A 14,993-nucleotide genomic window follows, 5' to 3' on the forward strand; every position below is an offset into this window, starting at 1 on the left:
CTTGCCCCGGTCGGCGTGATGACAAGCACTTCTTGCCCTGGGTGCTCTGTGCGCGACAGAGTACGACAACATCAAAGGTGAAGACAAGGCAGTGAGAGCAAACGAATCTATGTTCAGGTAAATGAGCGAGAATATGTACAGCGCCGCTATGGGAGGAACTATAAAATTGAATACAAGTCATGTACATGCTTGGGACCTTGCCTCTTGATCTCATCGACCATGTTTCTTTTCCATTACATCTTTTCTCCGGCTCCCAATCTAAAAGTGGTAGCGGCGGTTGTAGTTGCGGGGGCTGCGGGCGCGGCTGGAGGGCTTGGTCTGATTGAAGGTCTCCCACTCGTAGGAGGCAAACATCCAGGGGCCGACGCCCTTGTAGTCGTTCATGGCGATGGGGACGGAGGTGTAGTACTCGAAGCTGGCGTTGCTCTTGAGCGAGCCAACCTCGACGGTGCCGTTCCAGTTGAGAGTGCCATTGGCGTTCTCGATGACGAAGGTGGTGAGCTCCTGGTAGCCCTTGGCGGCGGCAGGGAAGTACTTGCGCTCGGGCAGCAGGCCGAGCTTGATGCCCTTGAGCCAGGAGAAGACGAAGAGGGCGGAGGCGGAGGACTCGATGTAGTTGCCGGGGCGGCCGATGTAGGGGGAGTCCATGACGAGCCACCAGCCGCCGGTCTGGTCCTGGGCGTTCTTCAGGCCCTCGGCAAGGGTGGTGAAGTACTTGGACAGCTTGGCGACGCCGGGGTGGCCGCGGGGCAGCAGCTGGATGACCTCGAGGAGGGCAACGGAGTACCAGCCGTCGGCACGGGACCAGGTCAGGGGGGAGGCGCCAGTCACCTGGTTGGCCCAGACGGCCTCCTTCTTCTCATCAAAGCCGTGATAGAGCAGGTGGGTGGTGTTGTTGCGGGTGTGGGCGTCAATGATGTCGAACTGGTTGACAATGTCGTTCCAGGCGGTGGTGTTCTTGCTGTCGAAGAGGGAAGTCCACTTGGCGTAGAAGGTGTCGGCCATGAAGATGCCGTCGAGCCACATCTGGTAGTCGTAGTCGGGGCTGCGGTGGAAGAAGCCGCCCTCCGAGGTGCGAGGGTGGCGGTCCAGCTGGTCGCGGATGGTCTTGGCGGCAATCTTGTACTTCTCCTCGCCAGTACGCTCGTACCACCAGAGGATGTTGTTACCAATGCGGTACTCGTCCAGGGAGTACTGGGTAGGCTTCCAGTTAAGAATGCTGCCGTCGGCGAGGACGACGCGGTCGTCGATGCGGCTGCGGTACCAGTCGACAAGGGCCTCATCTTTGGTGAGCTCAATGGCAGCCTCGAAGCCGTCGTAGAGGACAGCCTTGGAGTAGTGGAAGGGCTTCTTGTTGTCGATCTCATGCTTGGTGAAGGACTCGGCGGTCCAGGCCAGGTAAGGGCCGGCGGCCGCGGCGGCGGTCGCGAAGAAGAGAACAGACTTCATGATTGGCTTGAGAGTCGGAGAAAGAGTGACTGTGTCGAACCAAGAAAAGGAATGACAGTTTGGTAAGAGAAGCACGCGTGAGACCGGATCTGAGTCGCCAAGATCACCAAGGATGGCTAAGGCTTGGGAGACGAGCTCTTTTTATCGGTATCCAACTCGGAACCAAGCCGGTTCGGCACCATCATCTTGAACGGTGTGGATGTTCCCACGGTGGGTTCCATTGACGGGGATCGGGGATTGTTTGGATGAGTCGGGGTGATTAGGGACGACGGGAGTGGGGGTAACGCTTATTGATCGTCATCAGAATGAACAGACGCAAGAGCCAAAAGGGCATGCGAGAGCGAGGGGTCAGCAGAGTGCTACCGGTCCTTGGCCGGGGGAGGCAATAGAGTACATAGTGAAAAGATGCAGGCACGAAAAGCCGAGTCTCCATCGGATTTGTCCTGCATTGCCTGTTCAGAGAAAGGGAACGCAGGGTGCGGATACGGAGCGGCTATCAGATGTGCGTCGTCCGCTTAGTGGGAGCTTGTTTATGAGCCAAGTACCGTCGCATGGCCGCCTTTACACCCCGGTTGGATAGTTCATCTCCGACAATATCGAACGTGGGTGGACGGAGGGTGGAAAAATAAGGTCCGGATCCAGTCGCTGATGGTAACAAAGTGAGGCTCCCCCTCCCGAGTCTTGGCGGACGTCTTGGCATGTCTTAGGAAGATGACCCAGGCCCGCCTATGTCAGTAGCGTTGGGAGCAGTGGAAGAAAGATACAGTAAACACTTGTAAGGGCCCCGATTACTTGCGTCAAACCCACCTTCTTGATCGGTTTAAACTTAAGGGATCTTTTGCCTCGAATAAAGGCGAACAGAAATATTTGCTGGTCGGATTCGTTGGAGGAGGTCATTGAGCTTCGACGCCGTTGAGGTGCATGGCTGGAGAAATTTGACGAGAGCCAAAATCTCGCGTGATGTGGGCACCGTCACGGCCCTTGTATAAAAAGTGTTGCCATGGTGCGTGTTCGCTGCGAGCCCTTCAACCCGAGCTTACATGCACATATACACCGTAGTACTCGAGCGGGAAAGGACCCATTTGGAGTGCGACTCTTCACTGCGCCGCCATTGTTGGAAGGATTTGGGAAGCATGGCATCAGTAATCGACTGAGCCTACCGCACGTTCCAGCTGACCATTGGTCACCTCTCCCCTGGCTGTTGATTGATGGAGCGTGGAGGCACATCAATCCGGACAGAATGGAGCTGAGGGCAACCGGTCTCGACCTCAGTCGACCGCACTCATGCAACGCGAGCTTCTTGAAGAGACCAACGGGCCTCGGCTGCTGCAAAATGCCCGATGGTTGACAACCATTGCGCAATCCTCTGCCAAGGGCCATAGGTGCGATAACGCTCCGTACGTCCGTATTGTCGAGCAGCGAGTGATTACAGGATGCTGCGATACTATGTTAAACTCTAGACTTGTTCGTCAGGTTCGCCAGACGGAGCAGTTGGTTGAAATTGGCTCATTCTCTTGTCTTGTTGCCAAGGCTTCCACTAAAAAGACGTTGGGTAACCCTAGCAGGGACGACGTTGGTCGCCATCAACCTGCGACAAATCCGAGCAAATGCACGGCGGAGACCCGAAGATCCAGTCGATTTGGACAGCAAGAGCGTCATGGGGTCATGGAACCATGACTCCCGCGCCGAATGCGACTTTGGCCGGTTGATTCCGAGGGAACAGACAACGGGGTTCTGTATGGGTTCATCAGGGGGCTGAGTGTCGATTGACGAAGTCAAGAAGTGGCTTGATTTGTTTCTGGAAGGAAAGCCGTAGTCGTTGTATTGCCGGACTCGACTCATCAGTTATGTCAAAAGGAGAGTACAGTGGCGGAGGCTGTCTAGGTAGTCGTCTCCCCCAAGGCCCAGTGGGTGATCATTGCGCAGCTTTTCCGTGCGGAACTGAACATCCGTTGCACTGGTTCAGCGCTTGACGATCGATATTCTTTAGCGGGCGCCATGAGCGACGATGAATTAAAGTGTCCGTTCGTTAGACATCCGATTGGAAAGTATGCTGTGAGAGGGTGTCCCTGTTTAGCTTCATTGCGCTGCCTACCTTACGTAGTACTCAAGGAACCGGAGGAACGCACCTCCCTCACGCCGCCGCCAAAGTTTGAGTTCGACGGACCCATGCTTGGCTCTACCTACCACTATGGCAGTGTGGCCCACGCTATTGTTCCGGCCGGAAAATTCAAGCTGAGTCAGCGATGTTCCGACAGGGAGGATTCGACGTTCGGATTCGGTATCGATGTGGGGCATTTCAGGCTGGAGAGTCGGTGCAGGGGCCACAGGATTCGCTCTCAAATATTTTTTTTTGGAACCAGACGAGCAGGCAGAACAACGGCAGGAGCACTGACCGTTGGTAGCAGCAGTCACGTCACTTTTCCCATGGCCCAAGCTTCTTTGCTATCAGATGTCAACCGAAGTGCGCATCATACGATTTATCCGTAGGTAGTTTGCAACAGACAACTTCAGCGAAGCTTACTATAACTACTCCCTGGAACTACACAGGCCGGGGGTCTATCGCAAGCCAATAATCAAGCTCAATTTGGGTCGAGAGCAGTGCATCCGTCCGTTGAATTTCGCCCAGACCCGGACGCCACCAGGCAGGAACCGGCACAGATGCGCCGCGGCCACGCCACAACGAACGCCGATTGGACGTGGTGAGGCTGAGGCGGCACACCTGCAACGCCGTCGTTGCTGCTGGCGCTCTCATCTCTGGATCCTCAGAGGAGGGGCAGGGGGGCTCCTGGAGATGTGGATTTGAGATCCAACTTCATCACCATCACCAACAACCAACACTGAATCACCTCCATTTCCCCGCTTCTGCCTAGAGCTTAAGCACGAGCCACCACGCTCGCCTCAATCGTCACATCGCGTCTTTCGCCGGCCACCGTGGACCAACCTTACCTTACTGACGACGTTGTCTGATGTCTTGACTTTCTACTTCCTAGCAAAACGTCCATTGCGATCTTGACAGCCGTCATATCCCAAACCCGACCTCTTCCTTCAGTCTCTGCAAACGCCCAAGAAGCGTCTCCTTTGACCCGCAGAAGCTGAGTGGTACAGTCCTTCACGCACAACACGACAACACCGCCACCATGTCACAACCCACGCCATCGACTTCCAAGTCGTCAACGCCAATCATGGTTGCACCCACGGATCCGCAATCCAGTTCACCCTTCAATAAGATCCCTCTTGAGGTCCTTCTCCGCATCTCTTCCCTCCTCAATACCACAGACTTGGGCGCCTTGCGCCTCACGTGCAGATCCATCGAGCAGTCACTGTTTAACACCTTCATGAAGGAGTACTTCACTAAGCGACAGTTCATGCTCACTGAATTCAGCCTGCAGGCCCTCGTCGATATCAGCAATTCGCGGTTGAGTGACTGCCTCGACCATGTCATCATCGGCCTCAACGGCTTCACACGCCACTACTTTCACCCGGGAAAGGAAGCCTGTGAAACTCGTTACCGCGAGGCTCAAGCCGACCACTTCGCCCTGGTCAACAGTGGCCAGCATGTTGTCATGTTGGCCGAGGCATTTCGGAATTTGAAGAATCTCAAGACAGTCGGCATCCGCGACTACAACTCCAGAGCCCGCAGTCTTCGCGATGGCTTCACTGCCACCTGGGCAAGCTACGGTGCGACGACGCTCGAGAAGGAGACGGAAGTCAACCTCTTCCGCGTCCCCATCGACGAGATCCAGGCCTACACAAATAAAGTCTTCATATCTGTCTTCACAGCACTCGGCAATGCCGGTGCACGTCCCAAGGCCTTTGAACTGCTTCGCAAAAGTCAGGGCGTCCCTTCGGACGATGCATTCAATCTCTTCACAAAGTACCTCAAGCCCAAGGTTGCCCCTGTTCTGGAGAGTCTGGAGACGTTTATGTGCGTCGTCAATGTGGCCAACGGCCCGTTCCGAATCACGGCTCCCGTAGCCGGTGCCGACGACAACACTGCTTTCAGTCGCCGTCGGCACGACTATCTCCTACGCCTCTTCTTGGGCTACATGCCCAATCTGAAGCATCTGAGATTGAACTTCAGCCATCCAGGTAACAACTCAGACGCTGTTGACCACTTCATCAACTGGTTGGGTACCCCGGTTCCCAAAACCCCGTCGACACCTCCCGACAGCCAGCTCCCACCTCCTCCTCCACCGGTGGCATTCCCGCATATCGAGGAACTCAACTTGGGCTTTGTGGATGTCGAGCCAAAGCGGCTCATCCAGCTTGTTCGGAAGCTCTCGCCGACGCTCAAGAGACTGGAGCTGTGGAAGCTTACGCTGTGGAACAAAGCAGCCGACGCCCGAGACCCCGACGAGCGACGTGACCACTACAAGGTCAACCTGTGGGCTAAGATGCTGAAAGCTCTGTGCGACATACCCAACTTGAACCTGGACCATATCATGATTGGCAGCCCTGCCCAACGTACCTTTATGACCAACACCAAAGTTTGGTTCCACAGCAAGGATGGCTCCGCCGACGACAAGGTGAATAGAAAGGAGTACACGGGCATCGATTGGAAGCACTTTGTCGGAGAGCTTGTCGGGCAAGTCAAGGCGGAACTTCCGCTAGAGACTGACTCTGATGAGGGCGAAGACGACGTCTATGACTCCGAGTTCGACGACGAGATGATGGAAGGTGAGTGAGACCCTGCTCCGCGTTTGGCTTTGCACAGCACACCCCTTCGTCCCTCGCGTTCTAACACACCCCGGCCAGAAGAAGAGCAGGATGATGAAGATCTAGACGGCGAGGAGTGAGGGTGCATTATGGCTAACGACTACATACTACCTAATTCAGACGACTTGATGAACACCTATTACGACGACATGGCTTACTACCCGGACGACATGCAAGATGCGCTAGAGGCGTGGGAGGACATGATAATGAATGAATCGGGCTTTCACCCACTAATGTTCTCGTAGACCTTTGCCTTAGAGCCCGGCAACAGAGGCCGACAGTGGTCCTTGCGTCTGGGTCATCAATCAGACCAACGCTCGAAATGAGTTGACAAACAAGCTTCAATACCAACGTGAACATGTGAGATTGTCTGGCCGCTGGGTCATCGAGGCCTGAACAGAGTTGAGCTGCCACGAAGAGCCCTGAGATGATGCCGAAAACACGATGATGATGATGATGATGATGGTGGTGATGCTCCTAGGGGTCAGGTTGCAGGTTCCACTATCTAGGCAGATGGGCCGCTAGATGCCAATGACGGTTATGGAAATGGCTGGGGGTACATCGAGATGAAGCAATCCCCAAGACTTGAGTCACCGCCCTCATTGGACCTCGTCGCCTCCCGCTGGAGCTCAGACGAGCCCGCAGCAGGCAGGAGCTCCCCCAAGAACAAGGGGGCTCCTCGAGAAGAATGAGGAAGCTGCGCGATGCACCACGCACGTGAACACGCGACGGTCCTCGAGTGCCACAGTGGCTCGTGCGCCAGGCACCAGCGGGGCCGGTGCCTGCAGTGCAGCTCCTTGTTGGCTTGGTTCTGCCGAAAGGAGCTGAAAGCGTACCGTACCTTCCCTTCCTCGGCCGGTACCTTCTAGGACGCTCGCTACCATGGGCTGACATGCTTCCTCGCTGGGCGCCAGAGGAAAAACAAAATGAAATAAATCATCTCGACTCCCGTCTCCCTCTTTCTCCAAAGCTTCACATCCAATTCATTCTGCCTTTTGTCGTATTCCTCACGTTCTTCACCACTGCCATCAATTGGGGCTCAATTCCTCTATACGATCCCCCCTGCCATTCTTCTGGAGCCCCCGTCCTTGCCCCCCAAAACCCTCAACGATCTCCACATTCACGCCTATAATGCCCCAAGAAGATCTGGCAGGACAGCTGCCCCGGCGACCGCTCCAGCTCCAGCTCCAGCTGCTCAGCCATTGGACGGTGCCGTCGTCGCCATTAGCGGCACCTTTGACAAGAAGCGCACCGAGCTCGAGTCCTGGCTCTCTTCCCTCGGCGCTGGTATCGCAAAGTCCATCACCAAGAAGACAACCCATCTCATCACTACGCCAGAGGACTTCAACGCCGTCACCACAAAAGTTGCCTCTGCCCAGAAGAGCGACGTCGCCGTTGTCAGCCTGCAGTGGGCCGAGGATTGCGAATCTCAGGGGACCCTCCTCCCCAAAACTGGCTACGAGTATGGTCAGCAAGCAGCCCAGCAGGCAGCTCCTGCCCCGGCAATCAACGGGTCCAAGAAGAACGGAGCTTCATCAAAGGCCAATGGATCCCAACAGAACGCCTCACAGTCGCAGTCGCAGGCCAGTGCAGCGCCCAAGGCCAATGGCTCGAGCAAGAAGCGCACCAAGGCCGACGACCAATCCGACAACGAGGCCGATGCCAAGCCTAATGTGAAGAAGCTAAAGGCCGCCACCGGAGCCAAGGGCACCAAAAAGAGCACCGGCGACGCTGATGACAAGACCGACGTGAAGAAGCAAGCAGCAGCAGCAGCAGCAGACACCAAAGACAAGACGGCCGGCGGTAGCCAGGTCGTCTCCAAGGGACTTAACATTCCCCTCGATGAGGGATGCAAGGTTCAGGGGACCGTCTACATCGCCCCTGACGGCGTTATTTACGATGCATCACTCAACCAGACGAATGCTACGAACAACAACAACAAGTTCTATCGCGTCCAGGTACGTGCATGCTGAATAGCGCTCATGCACATTTTCATTGCTGACGTCTTACAGCTCGTTCAAAATGGGACGACGTACAAAACGTGGACCCGCTGGGGCAGAGTCGGCGAATGGGGCCAATGCGCAGTCCTCGGTGACGGCACCCTCAATGATGCTCTCAGCAACTTTGACAAGAAGTTCAAAGACAAGAGTGGCCTGGCTTGGGCCAACCGTGGAGATGACCCTAAGCCTAAAAAGTACGCCTTCATTGAGCGCAGCTATGAACCAGACTCTGACAACGACGACGGGGATGACGGCGATGATGCTGGACCTGCCGACAAAATCAAGGATGAGGAGTCTGAGGATGCGCCGGGACCGGTTCAGTGCACGTTGGCGAAGCCTGTAGAGGAGCTGATGAACCTCATCTTCAACCAGCAATACTTCCGCGACGCCATGACGTCCATGAACTACGATGCCAACAAGCTACCTCTGGGCAAGCTCAGCAAGAATACCATTCTTCGCGGATTCCAGGCACTCAAGGACCTGGGTGCGCTCTTCAACGATCCCACGCTTGCTGACTCCAAGTACAGCATGACTGTACCAGCAGCAACCGAGCACCTATCCAACCTGTACTACACCTTGATTCCTCACGCGTTCGGCCGTAATCGTCCTCCCATCATTCGGAGTGGTGACATGCTGAAGAAGGAAATCGATTTGCTCGACAGTCTCTCTGACATGAAGGTTGCGTCTGATCTTATGAAGGTCGATCGCAAGGGTCACGATGTTCACCCCGCCGATAGACAATACCAGGGTCTCGGAATGGATGAGATGACCCCCATTGATCCCAAGAGCTCAGAGTTCACCCTCCTTTCCGAGTATCTCCAGAAAACCAGGGGTGCAACCCACTCTGTCAACTACAAAGTTGAGGACATCTTCCGCATCGAACGGCAGGGCGAGTTGGAGCGCTTTGAGAAGAGCGAATTCTCTTCCATTAAGTCTGACCGGCGCTTGTTGTGGCACGGCTCTCGTGTGACAAACTACGGTGGTATCCTTAGTCAGGGTCTGCGAATCGCGCCCCCCGAGGCTCCGGTGACTGGATACATGTTCGGCAAGGGCATCTATCTCGCAGACATGTCCTCCAAGTCGGCAAACTACTGCTATTCCGGTTACTCCGGCGGCCAGGCCTTGCTGTTGCTCTGTGAGGCTGAGCTTGGCGACCCAATGCAGAAGCTCACTAACTCGAGGTCCAATGCGGGCGAAACCGCTCGTGCGAACGGCATGTGGTCAACCTGGGGCCAGGGGAGAACCGGTCCGAGCCAGTGGAAGGATGCCGGCTGCGTTAACCCATCGCTCAAGGGTATCAAGATGGTGAGGATGATCCGCATGCACTCTGATACAAGAATTGTCGCTAACGTTCAACAGCCCGACGTCAGCGTGCTGCCAGGTGACACAAACATCCCCAACGCATCGCTCCAGTATAATGAGTACATTGCCTACAATCTTGCCCAAGTCCGCCTCCGCTATCTGTTCCGCGTCAAAATGTAAGATAACAACGAGTATCCATGGTTGCTTGGGAGCGCTCTCGAGGTTTCTAGTCAGCTTTGAGCATCACGACACGTCTTGGAGACGAGAAAGCATTCGAGGCAAGAAGTCTCATAAATTTGGAGGAAGGACCCTTTTTAGCAAGGGATAACAGCGGCTGGCGTTGGGAAAATTGCTTTGCTAGTCTCTTCATTGATTGGTTTCTGAAATGTGAAGCTTTGCAGCAAGTTCTACTTTCATCTCATGGTCAGCCTGGCCACAATTTTCCAACATCCTTTTGTAACACTTCATCCACGTCCCGCCTCACCCCTCTACAGAGACTATCAACAGCTTAGGTTGCCCAATGCTCCAAGCTGAACACGAGGCTTCATCAAAACCCACTGATGCGGAACATCCTCCTGTTGTCAGCCTGGAGCGGGGTCTGGGAGTTTGCCGACAGGGTTAGGCGGAGATGCTTCGAGGAGCCATATATGATCCGTTTGTATGTGGCGGTGATTCCACTATTTGATTCGGGGTCAATTGGGGAAGCCACGTTGTTGAGGATTTTCGTGACTTGTCCTTCAAGTCGCTGGATTCTTTTCCTAGTGTGCTTCTTGGCAGTGTAAAAGTATTGATGGCTCCTCGGGAGGAGTCGGTAGTTCTGTGCAGTGGGATTCGGCAATATGACCATGAATAAAGCACAATTTCCCACTACGCAACACACGACAAGGCAGCCAAGCAACTGAGTCCATGACACTTCGTCTCAACGTCTTGCGTATTTCCATTACATTTGCATTGGTGGATAATAGTTTATCAACATGTTGTTTTATCGGGGTATTCTTTTTGAGACACCAGAGTCACATCTATAGCCACTCTGTAAATCAGTCACAACGCTTATGTGTCGTACATCGCTTTAAGTCAGCTGTTGCCTATTCTCTTCAACAGATCAGTAAATCATCCAAGAAGTCCCCTGGAATTCAAAATCGCCTCCAGCTCCTTGAGCTTGACTGGCTTCGTCAGAAACAAATCCATCCCGCTTGTAAACGCTTCATTTTGAGACTCGCTCGATGCCAACCCCGTCAACGCGATAATCGTCGCCGGCGCCAATCCTAATGCTTTCTCGTGCGCTCTGATCTGTCTCGTGGCTTCGAATCCGTCCATGACTGGCATGGAAACATCCGTAAGGATGTACTTGCACTCGGCAGGGTTCCGCACATAGGCTTCCAGAGCCTTCCGCCCATCAGTCGCCGTGTTAAACCTTACCCCGAGCTTATTCATATACGTGGACAATATCTTGAGGTTGATGGGGTTGTCCTCCACCAACAGAAACTCAACTGTCGGGTTTTCGGCAGAGTTGGATTTGAAAGGCTTCGGTCGCGGAGCTGATTTCTCTTGCAGCTTCGATTCCACCTGAATGCCCGAGTCATCTGAGTCCGAGGGCTGTATCGATGAGCTGCTCAATGACTGAAATTTCATCCCAAGCTGATCTAACTCAGACTCGATGATGATCTGAGGGATTCCGGATGCTGACGATTCTTTCTTGAGGCCTATCCTTCTTCCTTGCACCGCTGACCATCTATCAAAGACAAGCAGCATTACTTTGGCGAGTTTGCGAGGTCCAATACTAGTCAATGTTAGCACTGTTGATCGGAAAAAGAGGCGTCCCTAGTCTTACGGTTGAGAAATAAATTCCACGATTCCTGTATGCGCATGTCGCTGAGTGGACTGTTGATGGGCGACCAGCGCATTGACAGACACAACCACACATGGAAGCTTGGAAAGGCTCGAGTCTTTCCACCATTGATCCAGAGCATCTTCCGACGCCAGAACAAAGTCTGGTACGGTATCCTGTGTCTCCGAAGTCGTCGAGAGCACTTCCAGCCCAAGCCAGTTGCGGCAGATATTTCCTATCATTGAGTGGCTGTCGTGGTTATCGCCATTGACCAATGTCATGGTACTATCAAAGCCCAGCAAACGAATGCGCAGTCCTGAAAGCTCCAAACGCTGCTCAGGAAACACATCATCCACCCCGTGATGCGTTCCATCGGCCGAAGTACTTGAAGGAATGGACAGCGGTAGCGTTACGCTGATCGAGGTTCCAACTCCAACCCGGCTCTGCACCGACATGCGACCACGAAGCTTGGAGGTCATCCGTTTGACCAGACTGAGTCCAAGACCAGTTGCGGGAGCTAGGGGATTCTCCTGTGGAAAGGGCTTAGACAACTCGCTTTGCAACAAGTCTTCCTTAATTCCGCAGCCAGTGTCAGAAATCGTTATAGTGACTTGTCGCTCCCGGTTGACTCCTTCTGTTTTTGAACGTTTCTGGTCAAGAAAAATCTTGATGATTCCGTTTTGTGTGTATTTGAGAGCATTCCCAAAGAGATTCATGACAATCCGGCGGATTGCGCCGGGCTGGGTGTCGAAAGTCCAAGCACACTCGGGGTTGGCGTCGAATAAGACCAGGACTTTGTTGAAAGCGAGTCCGGCAGCCTGTGTAGATTGAGCAAGCCCCAGCTCTTCTTTTGCCCTTAGACTGTCAAGGTACAGATTGGCGGCAGTATCAAGATCTTGGGCCCTGTCCGACTTGTTGAGTTGAGAAATGGACATATGCTGGAAGCTGAAGCCGGAAAAGATGCTGTCTATCACCTCCTCAACAACCAGATCAATCTGCACAACGGAGTTGAGCGTCATCATGCCGGCCTCAATGGAGTCATGCTTCTGCGGGTTACCTGGGCGAATGCCTCTGGCAAGTGGAGTCGTTGTGGTCTGGAAGTTGTTGACTTTTGCGTAATCGAGGAGATGATCAAACGTATCGGCGAGAGTTCTGCCGCTTGCCTCTAGAGTGTGGATTATGTCACTCTGAGTGACACTTAAGTCGGTATCAGTAAGCAGCTCAATACCGAGGATGATACCGTGAAGCGGAGATCGCAGCTCATGAGACATCGAACTCAATGCATCAAACTTGGTCTTCTCGTCTAGTATGAGTTCGCGACGCAAGGTTTCCGTCATGGCCAGAATACCAAAGACGCGTAAATAGCCAAGCTCCCCCTCTACTGTGAAAGCCCGCGTCGGTTGGCGGCTGTAGATGAAACCACCAGCATACCAGCGGTTCTTTCTTGGGTCCCAAACGGGTACGAAAGCAACGTTGCGAGCTCCCGGGAAGATGCGGAGGATGTCCTTGCCCTCATTCTGTTTCGCCCAAGCCTTGGCCTGAGGCTGCTGCCGCTGAAAACTGGGCTTGCTGAAATTTGGGTGCAAATTGTTTGGGAGTGTCGAAAGCTGTCTAATTCGATCCTCTTCAGATGAGTCTGTAGGATGAAGGCCGTATGTGTCGTGAAAGGTGAACAGCTTGCCCATGGGGTAGCGTCTGATAAGGGTTCCAAGGAGCTTCTCTGCGACAGCTCCATGGCGAGTGATGTGCTCATGCTCATCAAACCCATGACGATTGGACGTTGAGAAGCCAAGGACACGAGCTGACACCCAGTTACTGGAACCAGAAGACGAATCAGTTTCTTCATCGCTGCTGGTAGGAGCTAAGCCCAGCAACGATAAGGTTGGGTCCTCGGCCACGGGGCTTTTAATAGTACCGGAACCCTCTGGAGCGGCGTCGAGGAAAAGGCATCCTTCTGTGTCTGTGGCTCGTCGAATCTTATCAGCGGCGTTCGAAAAAATGAGGTTTATTGATCTTTGGCGCGATGTATCCGATTGGGCCTCAAAGGTCCCGGGCATCTTGGTGGGCGGGGGTTCTGGTCCGGGCTCTTCAGCCTTCCCGCTGGTGTCCCATGGCCCATGGTGTGGTCAGTGCTAATTTCAGGAATCCGTGTTTGTTGTGTGCAAGTCGCGTCAGAGCTCGGAGGAGAGACAATTGGCTTTTGTGAAGGGACACTCTGTCGGCCACTGGGGTGGTCAGAGACACTGTCGGAAATATTGCCAGACAAGGCGAGTTGCGCCAGATCAGCAGCCCTGGGCTTCAAGGAATTCCCAGCCAGACTGAAGTTTTCTTCCATGAAAGCAGAAATTCCACTGTTCATCCGCTCACTGCGAAATTGAGCACTGGTCTGATAGCCCTCGAGGTAGCTCATTATAGCGCACGAGATATTGCGCAAGATCTGGCTTTGAGTATCCGACCAAGTAAACATGGGCTGTGGGTGCATGACGCAAATAACACCTATGTTGATTCCTTTTGCGGTCTGGATGGGAGCCGAGGCATAGAAGCGCGTTGATGCTTCAGGATCGTCGACGGCACAAAATTCCGAATGCTCTTTGACGCGAGCATCGTCAGCGAGGTTGGGGATGATCACAACTGGAATCTCAGAGAGACCATTGTTGGAGCCGTGGCAAATCTCGTTCGGTTCGAAGAGGGCCCACTCAGATATGCCACGGCGACGCGGAAAGATGTTGTTGCAGAATAGGAGGTCGTCATGAGGAAATCCGGGGATAAGAGGCAATGCCGGAGTTGCTTCGGCAACTACATATTCGAACTTCTCATCAAAGAAGGAGATGGCGGAGCGGGCTGTTCCAGTTTGGCAGGCGCACAGTTGAGCAAAAGCTGTCAAAGTGATGTTCTCGGATGCAGTTCGTGAGAGGGATAAGCCTGAGCCACTACCCTCCTGTACAACAATGTTGGAAAGGATGGACGAGGCATATCTGCGCTCAAATGCGATTAGCCCTCAACATCAGAACTCGTTGCTGGTCAGTAGACGAAGAATTTAGAAATATAATATGGAAGAGCTTACTTGAACACCTCCCGCCGGCGTATGAGGTCTGCTTCCGATAGATTATTGGAATGATCGGAGACGACTGTATTCGTCGCAGTCATGTCCGACTTAGCAGACCTCTACACGGGTCTGCTTGCAGTGGAAATCGGAGAGGCTGTGACTAAGCAATGGCGATAAGTTTAGTGTTTTGGCATACAATGCGAAAACTGCGGTGAGTTCATCCATCGTCATCGAGCGTAGTGACTCCTTATCAATGAGCAAAGTTTATCAGTGTTATTGAGTAGAGGGGAAATCAGAAGGACCTGGCCCAACTGACAGATCGAGATTATCAGCCAGATCGAGAAACTTGGGAAACCCCGATTCCGACATCCTGAATTCCATCCACAAGGCCTTCCGAATCGAGCCGCAAAACTTAGGATTGTTGGCAAAACGGTTGTCGACACGACATGGTGGCGATTTCGACCAAAACACGGGAAGAAAGCAAGGAAGTTGGACCCGGACAATCCGGTATTAGGGAACCCGAGGAACAACGCGAGGACTCCAACAGAAGCCCCCAATGTTATTTCTGCCTCATGGTAGACCTAGTCTTTGGTGGGAGCCGAGACAGAGATGTCGGAGCCTGTACTGCCTCCGATTGGATTTGAACTGT

The 14,993-nt window shown here is 53.7% G+C and overlaps 6 protein-coding genes across 6 annotated transcripts; 3 read left to right on the forward strand and 3 right to left on the reverse strand.

Moving 5' to 3' along the window:
* Positions 1-219: 219 nt before the first annotated feature.
* Positions 220-1,515, forward strand: ColSpa_01480 (uncharacterized protein; the record flags this gene model as incomplete). Its single annotated transcript, XM_049267692.1, has 2 exons — positions 220-339; positions 550-1,515. The coding sequence occupies 2 exons, from the start codon at positions 220-222 to the stop codon at positions 1,513-1,515; spliced, it is 1,086 nt and encodes a 361-aa protein (XP_049123649.1).
* ColSpa_01481 (unsaturated rhamnogalacturonyl hydrolase YteR) lies at positions 259-1,449 on the reverse strand (the record flags this gene model as incomplete). The annotated part of the gene is made up of 2 exons (XM_049267693.1): positions 259-304; positions 536-1,449. The coding sequence occupies 2 exons, from the start codon at positions 1,447-1,449 to the stop codon at positions 259-261; spliced, it is 960 nt and encodes a 319-aa protein (XP_049123650.1).
* A 3,074-nt stretch (positions 1,516-4,589) lies between the features above and the next one.
* ColSpa_01482 (uncharacterized protein) lies at positions 4,590-6,248 on the forward strand (the record flags this gene model as incomplete). Its single annotated transcript, XM_049267694.1, has 2 exons — positions 4,590-6,129; positions 6,208-6,248. The coding sequence occupies 2 exons, from the start codon at positions 4,590-4,592 to the stop codon at positions 6,246-6,248; spliced, it is 1,581 nt and encodes a 526-aa protein (XP_049123651.1).
* A 1,051-nt stretch (positions 6,249-7,299) lies between these two features.
* Positions 7,300-9,650, forward strand: ColSpa_01483 (poly [ADP-ribose] polymerase 2-B; the record flags this gene model as incomplete). The annotated part of the gene is given in 4 exon segments (XM_049267695.1): positions 7,300-7,382; positions 7,397-8,126; positions 8,181-8,362; positions 8,609-9,650. 4 exon segments carry the CDS (start codon positions 7,300-7,302, stop codon positions 9,648-9,650), a joined length of 2,037 nt encoding a protein of 678 aa, XP_049123652.1.
* Positions 9,651-10,580: 930 nt separating this feature from the next.
* On the reverse strand, positions 10,581-11,222 carry ColSpa_01484 (peroxide stress-activated histidine kinase mak1; the record flags this gene model as incomplete). The annotated part of the gene is made up of 1 exon (XM_049267696.1): positions 10,581-11,222. The coding sequence occupies one exon, from the start codon at positions 11,220-11,222 to the stop codon at positions 10,581-10,583; it is 642 nt and encodes a 213-aa protein (XP_049123653.1).
* Positions 11,223-12,010: 788 nt separating this feature from the next.
* On the reverse strand, positions 12,011-13,355 carry ColSpa_01485 (putative histidinol-phosphatase; the record flags this gene model as incomplete). Its single annotated transcript, XM_049267697.1, has 2 exons — positions 12,011-12,038; positions 12,064-13,355. The coding sequence occupies 2 exons, from the start codon at positions 13,353-13,355 to the stop codon at positions 12,011-12,013; spliced, it is 1,320 nt and encodes a 439-aa protein (XP_049123654.1).
* Between the last annotated feature and the right edge of the window lie 1,638 nt (positions 13,356-14,993).

This window comes from Colletotrichum spaethianum, assembly GCF_022836535.1.
Source record: "Colletotrichum spaethianum MAFF 239500 DNA, contig02, whole genome shotgun sequence".
Lineage (NCBI taxonomy): Eukaryota > Fungi > Ascomycota > Sordariomycetes > Glomerellales > Glomerellaceae > Colletotrichum > Colletotrichum spaethianum.